Source organism: Adiantum capillus-veneris, chromosome 6 (assembly GCF_014529385.1).
Source record: "Adiantum capillus-veneris isolate H3 chromosome 6, ASM1452938v2, whole genome shotgun sequence".
Taxonomy (NCBI): domain Eukaryota; kingdom Viridiplantae; phylum Streptophyta; class Polypodiopsida; order Polypodiales; family Pteridaceae; genus Adiantum; species Adiantum capillus-veneris.
This window is the reverse complement of record NC_140936.1, coordinates 109,183,858-109,198,266: the sequence shown is the minus strand read 5'-3', so window position 1 is coordinate 109,198,266 and position 14,409 is coordinate 109,183,858. Positions and strand designations below refer to the sequence as shown.

The following is a 14,409-nucleotide window of genomic DNA, read 5'->3' as shown; positions in this document are numbered from 1 at the left end:
AAAAGGCTTCAAATTTCCACATCACTCACGGTTCCGTGATGGTCCAAGATGAGGGAGAATTTTGGAAGACAACTTTTGGCACTTTTCACCTCTCTGTGTGGGAAAGGAAGCAGGGTTCCTACAAGTGGTCTAGTGCAGTCCCGTCGCGTTCGCGTCCTGTTTTCGAGTGTGTGGAGGAGTGAATGAGAGCTTTATCTCTTCAATTTTGCACTTGGGAGAGTCTATGGAAGTTACGAGATTTCCATGGATGTGTGTGTGTAAGGAATTGAGGGAAGAAAGAACGGCTTTCTGCAAGACTATGTGACCCTGTATCGGTGCCATTAGGGTTGGCGCTACTCCAAGGAGTCCAACATAGTGGAGTTTGGTGAAGCTTTTGCAATGGTTTGAGAGAGGCCTTTTTGCGGCTGGAGTTTTTGAGTTTCTGATGGTTTTTCTTGTATATTTTGGTCACCATCAAGTGTGATTTCAAATGTTGATCAAATCAACTCACCTTGTAGTGTCTGCAGGCAGGCAAGGGCTTGTAAGTCGAGGGGTTTGGAGTTTGAATTGAGCTTGTGGGTAGTATTTTTATTGAGATCTTGAGTGGTGATGTGTGTGGGTTGGAATTTAAGTAAATTTCTTGTGTGGTGTTGAGTTGTCTGTGTTTGTGAGTGTGTGGCGTGTTTTGCTCCATCAACGACATCTCTTCATAGATAATGAGTGTGCTTCAAGTTAATAATTTGTATGTAACCAATGGTATAACGTGGTTTAGACCATGGATCCAGAGTGGGGTTTAGTAATGCTTTTTAGCATTTCTTTCACCCCGTAAGTCCTACATATATTATTGGGCACCTACTCACGTCTATCTCTCATGTGTACCAGGATGTCTCCACAATAGAGTGACTTTGATTTTTGAGTGTGTGTGTGTGTGTGTTAGAGAGAGAGAGAGAGAGAGAGCGAGAGAGAGAGAGCGAGCGAGAGAGAGAGAGAGAGAGAGAGAGAGAGAGAGAGAGAGAGAGAGAGAGAGAGAGAGAGAGAGGGAAGACTCATTGGGTTGCCACACAACCATCTAGTGTAACTACTTTTTAGTTATCGAGAAAAAGTAGTGTAACTACTTTTTAGTTATCGAGAAAAAGAGTGTAAATTTAATTTCATCCATTTTTTGAACTAGTTTTCTTCTTGAAATCTAATTTGTCTTTTGAATTTTAAGCTGGTGATAATATCTTAAAGATTATTTTTTCAATAAGCTCTAGTTATAGCATTGGTCTAGTATTATGACCCTAGGAGCATTGGAGGAGCGTCATAGGGAATGTATGTGATTTTTGGTTGTCGCAGCTCCATGAAAGATCAAGAAGAGGAGTAAGTGGTGTGGCTACATTTGTGCTAGTAGAGTGACCTATTGTTAACTCATATGGTAGAGTTTGAACAAAAGTTATTTAATCAAATCAAGCACTTGATGTGTTGCAACCATAGGTCTCTCACCTAAGCATTGATATAGGGTAGTGTTCAATTGCATTCTTTCTGGTAAGTCTTGCTCGGTTTTACCATTCGCTTGGTAAATGTTTCCTAGTGTATCGTAAGACTCCTTGTCATGATTGCTAGGCTAAGGTGCTTGTCAGGCATTTCATTGACATCTTCACGTGACGTGCGAAGTGGTAATAACTCATGTTATTAACACTCCATGAGAGTGTTAATAACATCAAATTCACAAGCACCTGTTGGAACTAGCCTTTTCTGTTAGCCCAACGATATTTTTGGTTAGCCCAGTGGGGCCCAACGGGTGAGCTGTCATACCTTGCGGGCTCGGCTATATCCTCCTCTTGTCCCCCATTTTTGGAGGTGGCTATATAAACAATGTCTCATACTTGCCTCCATTTGTTTTGGCACACTTGTTGGCTTATTTGAGGTCTTGGTTTTCATTCAGGTAGCTTTGATTCCTATGTTTTTTAACAACACGAATTGTCACGACTTACTTTCCCTTGGGTGTCTATCAGCCTGGAAATAGGTTTGGGTAGGGAGCATCCTTGCGGAGGGTATAGGTGGTGCAAGTGCTTGGGACTCATTTCTATGGTTGGAATGGAGTGCTCCTTATCACTACACCTACGTATTGTTTGTCACATATAGTTACCTCCTTGGGTGTCTATTCGCTTGGGAATAGGTGTGGGTAGGGAGCATCCTTGCGGAGGGTATAGTTGGTGCAAGTGCTTGGGGCTCATTTCTATGGTTGGAATGGAGTGCTCCTTATCACGACACCTACATATTGTTTGCTACGTATAGTTACCTCCCTTGGGTGTCTATCCACCTAGAAACAGGTTTGGGTAGGGAGCATCCTTGCGGAGGGTATAGGTGGTGCAATTCCTTGGGGCTCATTTCTATGGTTGGAATGGAGTGCTCCTTATCACTACACCTACATATTGTTTGTTACGTATAGTTACCTCCCTTGCATCTGAAACAGGTTTGGGTAGGGGGCATCCTTGTGGAGGGTATAGGTGGTGCACGTGCTTGGGGCTCATTTCTATGGTTGGAATGGAGTGCTCCTTATCACTACACCTATGTATTTTTTGTTACGTATAGCTACCTCCCTTGGGTGTCTATCCGCCTGGAAACAAGTTTGGGTGGGGAGAATCGTTGCAGTGGGTATAGGTGGTGCAAGTGCTTGGGACTCATTTCTATGGTTGGAATGAAGCGCTCCTTATCACTACACCTAAGTATTGTTTGTTACGTATAATTACCTCCCTTGGGTGTCTATCCGCATGGGAATAGGTTTGGTAGGGAGCATCCTTGCAAAGGGTATAGGAGGTTGCAAGTGCTTTATGTTTATATGAATATTATTTTATTTATTGTACAACTGTTCAATTAAATTCTATTTTTTAAAAACTTAGTATTTTTATGATTGTATTAATGTATAGGTGGCTTGTGAACTTGTCATGGATGCCAATGCTTGCTCTCAGAACATCAATGTAGCTACTTCTAGTCGCCCATCAACAAGTGGTGAAGTATCAAAAAATGGAGCTTCCAATAAAGGAGAGCACAAGGCTGTCAGTGGTAAGGTGCCAGGGCCCGAGTGGCAATTTGCTGACAATGTAAAATCATTTATAGATTAGTGTTGCAAATTATGTGGCAAAGAAAAATTAGGAGGTGCACCTCGTATTAGGGAACACTTCCTTGGATCAGGGAATGGAACAAGTAATAGGTCTAGTGGAGGCAGATGTAATGGTGTAGGTCATGAGAGTGCCATGAAACGCTTGAGAGAGTTGTTAGGAGGTGTAGCCAATGCAAGGCGACCTAGAATACCGACTCCAACCCGTCATGCTTCAGAGCACCAAGGCAATGCTACCTCAACACAAGGCGGACAAAATAGTGGTGCACCCTCCATGCCGACCAACACACACACACACACACACACACACACACAAAGAGCTAGCACTCAAGATGGATCGCCCGAGTTTAGGGTTGAAATGCATAGAACGAAGCAAGTAAGTCTAGAGCAAAGCTTTCAATCAATTTCTCTTGAAGGGGCACAATCCGCTCTTGCATAAGCTATCTATTTTACAAGTGGTTCTATGTTGATGGTCACAAGAGAGTCATGGAAGAAGATTGGTGAGTATGGGGTTGGATTTTTCCCTCCATCATATCATCAAATGCGGACAACCTTCTTGGATAAATGCTTCGGCGACACCCAAAAATAAGTTGATAGATTGATCTTGAAATCAGTTGATCAAACAAGATGCACTATATTCAGTGTTGGATGGTCAAATGTCCAATGCAGGCCGCTAATCAATGTTATGATATTCAGTCCTCAAGGGGAGTGCTTCATTAAATTGGTTGACAGCTCAGGTGAGATAAAGCTAGGGAGCTATATAGTCGATATAATCACATAAACAATTCATAAAGTTGGTGCCTAAAATGTAGTACAAGTGATAATGGACAATGCCAAAAATTATAGAGCAGCGGGTCGTCTCTTGGAAGAACGCTTTCCTAGCTTGTACACGTTTGGTTGCAATGCATATAGCTTGAATCTTGTGTTGCAGGATTGGTATAAGAAAGAGGACACTAATTGGTTCAATATCATTATAGATAATGCAAGGAAGGTGGTGAAGTTTATTTTGAAGAAACAACGTGTGCTGGACATGTATCGGCCACATATGTCCACAATATTGAAGCTTCCATGTGAAACCAGATTTTGCACAACTTCTACACTATGGAGAGTCTTTTGCAAAATAAAAATTCCGTTTTGGAGACATTTATTTGTGCAGGCTTCTATGAGTGGGAATTAGAGCAACCAGTACGAGTAAAAACAAAGGTTCGATTTGTGAAAGTGCTTATTAACGATAGACACTTTTGGTCTAATGTTGGGGACACATATGTGGTGATGAGACCTGTGATGATATCTTTGCGTCAGTTTGATCTTAAGTTACCCAATATAGGTAAGGTGTACACCGGTTGGTATAATGTTCAACAGAGCTTGAACTCTCCTTCAGAGCCAAAAAATTGTTTGATCAAGCCTCGGAGAGCACCTTTTAATAAGGCTAAAAGAGATATCTTAAATAAGTATGTACATGCTCAATGGGTTAGTGCACATAGCCCACTACATAGTGTTTCTTTTTTGCTTGATCGAGAGTACTGGAACATGGATTGTGATGATTTAGATGAGGAGGTGATTGAAGACTTCTATGATGTGGTAAGTAATTTCTAAAGAAATCCAGATGATCAAGACCAAGCAGTTCGACCTAACAAAGTACAGGGTAAAGGATGGCCTTTTCAATTCGGAGTTTGTGTAACACCTTGCATCGGAACAAGCAGCATGGAGATGGTGGCTCCTTGGGGGGTGCACTATGTAATCATGTTAATGTATAACGTGAGTTCGAAAGGAGGGGTTTTAAAATGAATTTTTTAAAGGCAATTTAACAGTGATACATTAAAATAAGGGGTTTTAATATTCAATTTTGGAAAATTTTCTTAAAATAAAGGGTCATTTTATTCATTCAAACATGTTAAAAGAGGGGGCTTTTTAATACCCCATGAATGCACGTTATATAGGGGGGTGCTAAACGGTGAACCCCCCGAGGGTGGCTCATGAATGGTGTTTCAGAACCTACATTGCGTCGATTGGCCATTAGGGTTCTTGCACAATGTGCTGCCAATTCAAGTTTTGAGAGAAACTGGAATACGTATAGCTATATACACTCGTCTATTTGTAATCGTCTTCTCACTGATCGGACCGAGAAATTGGTTTACCAATATTGAAATCAAAAGCTACTTAGCAATATTCAATCTAAAAGGTATGAAGAAGATAGACCACATTAGTGGACTATGGATATGAATGAAGATGACCAAGAGCAAGGGGAAGAGGTGACAGTCAAAGAATTGGAGTTTTGTGAGCTTGGTGGATGTTCTTTACTTGAATTGAATGCGAACCTTGAGGTGGATGATTTACCTTGTACTCGACAACAAAGGGCATTGTGGAGAAACAAAGTAAACACATATAACATTGTAGGTTAGCACTTCATATATTGAGGTGCAGAACAATTGAATGTAGTGCCAACCCTTTTTTTTGTGGCTTGTGGCCCGTGGACCAAGTGACATACCACCACTTTCATTTTATTGCCATTTAAGACGGTAGTCTGAGCATTGTCACTTTCAAAATTAAAAAGTATCATAAATTTTGTTTGCAATTCCAATGGAAAACTTTACACACTCTGAATTTATAACATTACTTTATGCACCAAGGAAGACTATGAAACATTCATGGATCAATTTACCAACATTCAAAAAGTCACAGTAAGTTTTACAAGTCTCCAATGTTCAATGCAAGGGAGATATATAAAAGGGTCATAAGAGTCACTGCAACCCACTCCAAGCTAAGATGTTTACAATTTACAATGATAAATTAAAACTATCCAAAATACAGTCTCTCTCCCTTGTAGTTGCTGCCAATAACCGTTGAAAGTCTTTCTCCATTTTGAATATGGAATACATAAGCTCGTCAATCGGAGCCTTGAAATTATGACATTCTTTTTTATTTACCATGTTTTGCATGAACATGGCAAATGATACATGTGGCAACAAGCTATTCTGGAGTGTCCACTCCAACTATGGAAAAAGTGTTTGCAAACCGGGCAAGGGAAAAGTGCATCCTCAATGTGACCTAGAGGTGGACGCAATGTGTTAGGATGCTCAATCATTGTCATGATCGATTGTTGTTGAACCCATTCCTCCATTTCACGGAGTTCACGCATGAGCAGCTTGGTATCTCTCTGTAATTCTTTGTTATTTCTTGAGTCTCCTTTGCCCATCGTCTGTGTGGAGGTACGAAGCTGTGTTTGCAATTCCTCCATAGCATCATGTGTTTTCATAGCAGATCCATGCAACCAATGCATATCTAAGTTCCTCTCGTGATGTTGTGACTGTCTCACTTTGGATATCCACTGCACTCTTATTGGGGGCTCTGCTACTGAAGTCCACTGGCTCATTCCAAACAAATTGGACGTATAGCATCTTTGCAAACCACAACGGATAGTCTGTGTGGTTTAGTGTACTCCCTGTGCAGGCAAGGTATATAGCTTCAGCATGCATGCCTATGGCTGGCACAACACACTTATCCAGCTTCCATCTTCCCTTGCGGATAGAGAAGTCAGAGACATTTGGACATGCTTCCTTCACCATCTCTGTGGTGATGTCTCTGTTGATGTCTTTCCACTGTTTGCCACTCACCAGCGCCCACTCACTGGTCCTTGCAGCAACTCTTGCTTGGTCGTTCAAGCCAGTTGCATCAGCAAGTGCCTGCAAGCGATCGTATGCTTTTTTACATTTTTCACGCTTGTCCATACATGTCACAATCAAAATTACAATATCTCAATGTGCGATAGAACTTAAATTTGCACCACAGATACATTTGCAAATCCACTCATACACCTTGATTTAAGTTATCACAACACACCACACTTTGTATTAATCATTGTGCACCATGACCTTATTTGCAAATACAGTGTCCAGATTTCAATTAAAACTATAATAACACACCTCATTGATTGCTTTGCTCCATTATTACAAAAAGACTTTACTTTTGAATACAGATTCACAAATTCAACAGAAAATATCACGACACATCGCAATGTGTATTAACTGCTTTGCCCTATGACTACATCAATATAAAATGGTACGATTTAAGTGAATGGTCCATGAATATACAACAAGCTCCATTTAGATAGTCAGATAATCCGAAAGATACTACAAATATATGCAACATGCATTGAAATTAACGACAACACTAGTTTAAAGAGTAGGCAATCATTCAAAGAGAGTGATGACACCTCCAACCCAATAGTAGGGTTGATGCCAAGACCGACACTGAACTAACCCAACAAGACAGGGTATCATTCAATGCAACTAACAACACCTCCAACCCAATAGTAGGGTTGATGCCGATAGCGACACCGAACTAAGCTTAAAAAGCAGGGCATCGTTTGATGAAACTAACGACACCTCCAGCCCAATGGTAGAACTGATGCCGAAAGAAACACCAAACTAGCCTACAAGCAAGGGCATCATTCAATGCAACTAATGACACCTCCAACCCAATGATAGGGTTGATGCCGACAGTAACACCGAAATCAGCCTAAAAAGAAAGACATCATTTGATGAATCTAACGACACCTCCTGTCCAGTGGTAGAGCTGATGCCGAAAGAAACACCAAACTAGCTTAAAAAGCAAGGGCATCATTCAATGAATCTAATGACACCTCCAGTCCAGTAGTAGAACTGATGCGGAAAGAAACATTGAACTAGCCTACCAGCATGTACATCACTAATAAAACACAAAGAGCAGTCTATTAGCTCCCAGTCCAATAATAGAATTGATGCAAAAAACAAGGTTAATAAAACTACCTACAAATTGAACGTAACCAACTATGTTCAACAACGACACTCTCATTCCAAAATAGAACCGATGCCAAAGTGAACACAATCGACATGTTATAAAACAGTGCTGGCTGGTCTAGCATTTCACAATGACACTTTCGATCCAATATTAGGACCGATGCCGATGTGAAAATCAAGATTAGCCTACTTTTAAAACTACAAAAAATAGTTATTAAAAAAAAGTATATCAGTTTAAAAAATAATATTAAAAGAGCGTATGAAAGTTAACTAAAAATTTATACCATAGTTTTCTTTGTTCCTTGTGAGGACACCTGTGCAAATCAAAACTCAGAGGATAGAATTGTGAGGAGAATGGGGCCCCTAGGGGTCCTATCTATAGGTACCCTAGCAACTCGCCAAGCTACGAAGTGGGACCGTCGGGGCCGCAGCCCTTTGGGTATCTGAGGTATCCCGACGGGGCCCTCTGGGTAAACAAGATATCTCGGCGGGCAAATCTCACTGAGCCTCCCGATCTTCTTCAAGTCACCATGCTAATTTTTGTGAATGTGAAGACTTGTGAATTGAGAATTTTGTTAATTAATAGTATGATCATAAAAAAAAACACGTGATCACGTGAATTTGAAATCCCTGGTGCTTGTTGTGCTTGCTGACTAGGATACTTGAGGTGCTTGTTGTGATTGTTGACTAAGGTGCTTGAGGTGCTTGTCATCTTGATGAGTAAGGTGCTTGAGAAGCTTCCTATGCATGGGGGGTAAGGTGATTGAGGGGCTTGAGACCCTACAAAGGAGGGGGCGAGCCCCAAAGCTAGGGGAATCTTTGACTTAACCTTCTACTCACCCAAAGGGCCTTCCTCAAGGGGCACATGGACACATGTCAAGCTCTCCTATGCTTAGCCACATGGTGTGCTTGAATCCTATTGGCTGGACTAAAGAGGGGTCTAATGAGCTTTTTTTAATTCAACAATTATCTAAACATTATCAAGCCCTCTCTCTCAAGGGTAAGGAGAATTCATGTCCAAAAACACTCGGTCATCAAAAATTACAATAGGGCATGAGGTGTAGTTTTGATTGCCACAAAAATATCCCAAAAATTAAAAAAATGAGCATTTAAGCTCGCAAGTTTATTTTTAAAAAATTATGGCTAAAAAATCTTAAAATTTTTACGTCATGCTTCATTTAACAAACAATGAAGGATCTTGAAACAATGGAGAATTGATGAATTTACAATCACATGTTTAACTCAAAAAAATTACATTCCCATAATCACATCAATTTTTGACCAATTAATAGAACATAAAATTTATGATTTCACTATTGTGATGAAAAATGCAAATAAAACACACACTTATAAATTACAAACCCCAAATTTTGTATCTAATTTTTTAAAAAGTTAAGTAACAAGATTATCTCTACGTTTTAACAAAGCTTCATAAACAAAACTAAAAACTAAAATTATGAAGCAAGTTTAAAAGCATATTTCTCCTATTTGTCATTCACAATTTGTTTTTCTTCCCTTTTAGAAGACAATATATGATATTGTGTGAGGTATTTCCTTTGACATCAACAAGATAACCTAGCACTTTGAAAATGCTTTCCTCATTGTTGGGACCTTTATCATCAATGGCATAAAGAAATAAGAGGTTCAATAATTGTTTGATTGTGCCTGAAAACACCTACTCAAATTGACGAAGCATGACCTTCAGGCTTCTTGTGTTATGCATGCTCCCAAAGGATTTGAACATCATGAGTTGATGCCTTTTTTGGTTAATGAGAGGTAGCAAGCATACCTCAATAGCCATGTTATTTTTAAAAAATTTCAAAAAATAATGTAAATAGATTAAATATCAAGATATTTCAACCTTATTATTTATGTGGAATTTAAGCAAAAAAATTAAAATTTTATATAATTTTTTATTTTTTAAAAGTATAAATTAATAATAAAATTCTATTTACTTGAAATATCATTGGATCACAATTTTTTTTAAAAAAAAGCTTTTGGTTTACTTATGCACACGGGTTCGGGACCTTCCGTATCGATACAAGCAGCACGTAGCTCGCAGCGGAAAAAACGTCCGTCCCGTTCCTTGATCACACCGCGGATCCGGTGGGAGCTCACCGTAGTCGGTGCCTCGGCCCTGGACACGGTCCCGCCATCACTCATCGCCTAACAAGCCCCGTTGGCCACCCCGAGCGTGTTGAGCCCCGCGAGACACGAAGAGAACATCCCAAAAGTAGCCAAGCCAGTCGGTGGAAGGTAGCCTTGGCATTCGCCCCGGGGGGGGGGCGGGGGGTTGCATCCCAATGTCACAAGAGGGGTGCTGGGAGCTCGTCGCCTCACCTCACCCGTCCTTCGCTACGTGGTCCGCCCCGTTCCCGTCTCAACCGAGCACCACTATCTTATAGTTGTACACAATCCGGTGTGGGCCAACAAACTCCCCAAGAATCACCATCCCCGGGCCGGCAAATGGGGTAAACCCCCTTGTTGGCGGAAGGCCGCAAAAGAAGGTTTCCATGAGAGGATGTGATGGCCAAGGGCACAAACGACACGTCCATCAATGACATCCAATGCGCGGGTGGGATGGCTTGTGGTGCGGCGAGGAGCCAAGCGCACGGACGATGGTCGATAGGTGTTTGATGGAGCCATCCGTAACTCCATCATGATGTGTCCGACTATGCTCATGGAGGTTAACCGAGGGCATGGACACGTTGATGGTATGGTGTGGACCGGCGGTTGGGCTAACGCTCTGAGTATGTCCGGGAGGGCTGGCAGGTACGTGAAGCATGAAGGGACAATGTCATTGTGATGAGAACGTGACATGGCCGATCGAGGTTGGGTGCACCGACAGGGCCGACTACGTCAAGGGAGGACAACCGAGGGGTCATCCATGCAAGTATTCAATGACGGGATGGTGTGGGATGATAGAGGTGGACAGGCAAACGAGTGCTTAAAGCATGGAGCAGACAATGCCATCGTCGATTGCACCATGCCAATCGAGGCCGATAGCACCGACGGAGCCGAGGAGCCATGCACGTCAAGGGTGATGGGGCTGCGTGGGTCGACGTGTGAGCCACACGAGTATGAAAGAGTGCATGAAGGATGGAGCGAACGATGCCACCACCCACTTCATCGTGATGGTCCCGATAGCATCAGCAAGGCCCATGGCCATGCACGGGGCGGATGGGTGAGCCAACACGATGGGTGTGTTGACGAGGGTGAACGGGTGCGTAAAGAACGAAGCGGACAACGCCATGGCCAAGGACACCATGACGGGGCCACCTGTGTTATAACTAGAAAGATGGCCACGAGACTTTTTAGCGGAGTTGAAACCCACCCGTGCAAAGTCATGTGGCCATCCGATATAGTTTGGGTGGTTCCAAACCATACTCTACCGTAAAATGGACCATACAAACCATACGATCCAGTTTACCGCATAGTATGGGCCTTGACCACCCATAGTAGTTTGGATGGCTATGCAACTTTGCACGGGTTGGGAAATAGCGCTCACCTCCACCCATGAAAATTTTTGTGGCCATCCGATATCATTTGGGAGGTCCCGATAGATAATATACGCTAAATTGGCCATATGAGCCATACGAAACATTTTAGCACATAGTATGGGCCTTGATCTCCCAAACCATATGTGACATTAGGAAAATTTTGAACTCATTTTTGGGCCTTTTAAGAGTGCCACATCATCAAAGTTGTACAAAAGGAAGCAACCCAGTAGACCCCTCTAAATATTGCTTAGAACCCCATGATATGACCTATCATTGGAAAGTTCTTGAAAAATGGATTCTAAAGAGCCAAGGTGCGAAAAGTTTGGATGACTTCTATGAAAGTTATGCCATTTTTTTCAATCAGCCAGGTTTTGTTACCGTTACGGTAATCTAAAATCACCTTTTTCTAGATCTACATGAAGGCAATGTCCGATACATGCATGCTATATATCAATAGATAGCATTTGAAGAGTAGATTCTAAATATCCAACCTCCGACAAGTTTGGATCTTATTTGCAAAAAAAATTACCGATCCCCACTTTTTGAAAGCTATGCCACATCAACAATTCTTACAAGGCCCATTTTTGAGTCCAAACTTTTCCTAATGTCCCTGTGAAAATTTGCAGCGATGGGAAAATGGTTCTCAGCCCCACACGTGCAAAGTCTCACGGACATCCGATATGGTTTGGGTGGTCCCAACTCATCCTACGTCCTAAAATGGGTCGTATGAGCCATACAACCCATTTTAACGCATAGTTTGAGCTTTGACGACCTATACCATACTGCATGGATGTTCAATTCACACATTGGTAATTTTTTCTCAATTCCACCCACGAAAAGTTTCAGAGCCATCCAATATGGTTTGGACAGTCCAGACCCATACTATGCACTAAAATGTCTCGTACATCCCATTTTAGCGCATAGTAAGGGCCTTGATCGCCTATACCATACTGGATGGTTGTGCAAACACATGGGTAGAGGAATGGTGCTCATCCCCACCCGTACAAATTCTTTTATTCATTTGATATAGTTTGTGCAATTCCGAACCATACTATGTGCTAAAATGAGCCATATAGCTCATACGACCCATTTTAGCACATAGTATGAGTCTTGACCACTCATACTATATTGGATGGTTGTGAAACCTTGTAGGGGTTAGATAATGGTGCTCACCTAACCCGTGAAAAGTCTTGTGGTCATAAAATATGGTTTGGGTAGTTTCAAACCATACTATGCGCTAAAACAGATTGTATGGCCCATACGACCCATTTCAGCACATAGTAGGGGCCTTGAACACCCATACCAATTTGGATGGTTTTGTAAATTTATAGGGTAGGATAATTGTGCTCACCCACACCCATGAAAACTCTCTTGGCCATCCAATATAGTATGGGTGGTCAAGACCCATACTATGCGCTAAAATAGGTGGTATGAGCCATATGGTCCATTTTAGCGCATAGTATGAACCTTGATCACCCAAACCATTTCAAATGACATTTGGATGGGGAAATGGTGCTCACCCTCACCTTTGCAAAGTCTCATTGCCATCCAATATGGTTTGAGCAGTCTCAATCTATATTATGCGTTGTAAACCCTAAACTCTGAACCTGGAACCGTAATCCCTAAACCATAAACCCAATACCTTTAACCTTGAACTCTAAACCTAAATCCTTATCCCTAAACTCTAACCATATACCCTAAACCCTAAACCATAAACTTTAAACCTTGAATCACAAATCCTAAACCCTAAATCCTAAGCCCTAAATCCTAAATCCTAAACCCTAACCCATAAACCCAAAACCCAAAACCCTAAATCTTAAACCTTAAACCTTAAACCTTAAACCTTAAACCTTAAACCTTGAACCATAAATCCTAAATCCTAAACCCTATACTCTATACCCCAAAACCCTAACCCATAAATCCTAAACTCGGATGGTTATGGGTCGGGATTGCCCAAACAGTATTGGATGGCCACAAGACTTTGCACAAGTGGAAAAAATATAATTTTTTCATCCCTGAAAATTTTCTTAGCTATCTGATATGGTGTTTAAGGTACAGACATTCAGAACGGGCAAACACAGGAATCAGAATGGAACTGGAACAGAAACATAACAGACTAATTCCTCCATAACTTCTGTCATCATATTCCCAAGAAGACACTGATCGACAGTTACATAGTTCGAGAAGACTAATGGGCAACGCCCTTTCCCAAGAACACCCCTTGGAATCCCAAAAGTACAAAAGTTCACATTCCAACTTCCACTAAGGTAAACATCCCAAAATTCCTATGCTTAACACCTGGCACAGCCAGGTGGCTAGAGCCATAGGCTGACCTAGACCCACAATCCCTTGATCAAACAATCTGCTCCCCAGCATCCCCTTCTGCATTTTGCCTTTTCTGCTGCAACATCCGAATCCACCTGCTTTTCCACCTCTGCTTCCACCTGCTTTTCCACTTCCGATTCCACTCCTCCTGCTACAATCTGATCTGGTCCCAAAACATCACTGCTCAGCTCCACCGTCCACTTACTCAGACCCCCTGCATTCACTTCAATCTCCTTGCTTTTGTTCTTCAACTCCTCCATCTCTGCAACTAATTTCTCATTCTCCATCTTCAATGCCTCATTCTCCCTCCTAATGCTCTCCTTTCCAGCTAGCTGAAACCAATTCTTGAAGCGGTCCATCAACACTTCCATATGCTTCCTCCAAAGCCTAGTTGCTTTATTCCACATCCCCTGTGCATATTCCAGCACTTCTTGCTTCAAGGAATCCGCATCTGAATCAGCTACTAAGAGACCTGTCATCCCCGCCATCAGCTTTCCCTTAACATTTCAGAAAACATTCCGCCCGTCTTCTCCTTAACAGTGAGTGAACTACGACGTTCGCACACTTGGATGTGATCTCCAACACTTCTCACCACCTTGATATTATAATGATGAATTTTCACCTTGATTCGGGCACGCCATGCAAGATTCGCCCAAAAAATATTTGTCCTTAAATGAGTCACATCAGCACTGAGTGAGTTTTTAGCCTTGAAGTGAGTGCCCCGACT

At 41.8% G+C, this 14,409-nt stretch overlaps 1 protein-coding gene across 1 annotated transcript; it reads left to right on the top strand.

Moving 5' to 3' along the window:
• Nucleotides 1-10,675: 10,675 nt before the first annotated feature.
• Nucleotides 10,676-11,254, top strand: LOC147456064 (uncharacterized). Its single transcript, XM_086515392.1, has one exon. The coding sequence runs from the start codon at nt 10,676-10,678 to the stop codon at nt 11,252-11,254; it is 579 nt and encodes a 192-aa protein (XP_086371518.1).
• Nucleotides 11,255-14,409: the final 3,155 nt, after the last annotated feature.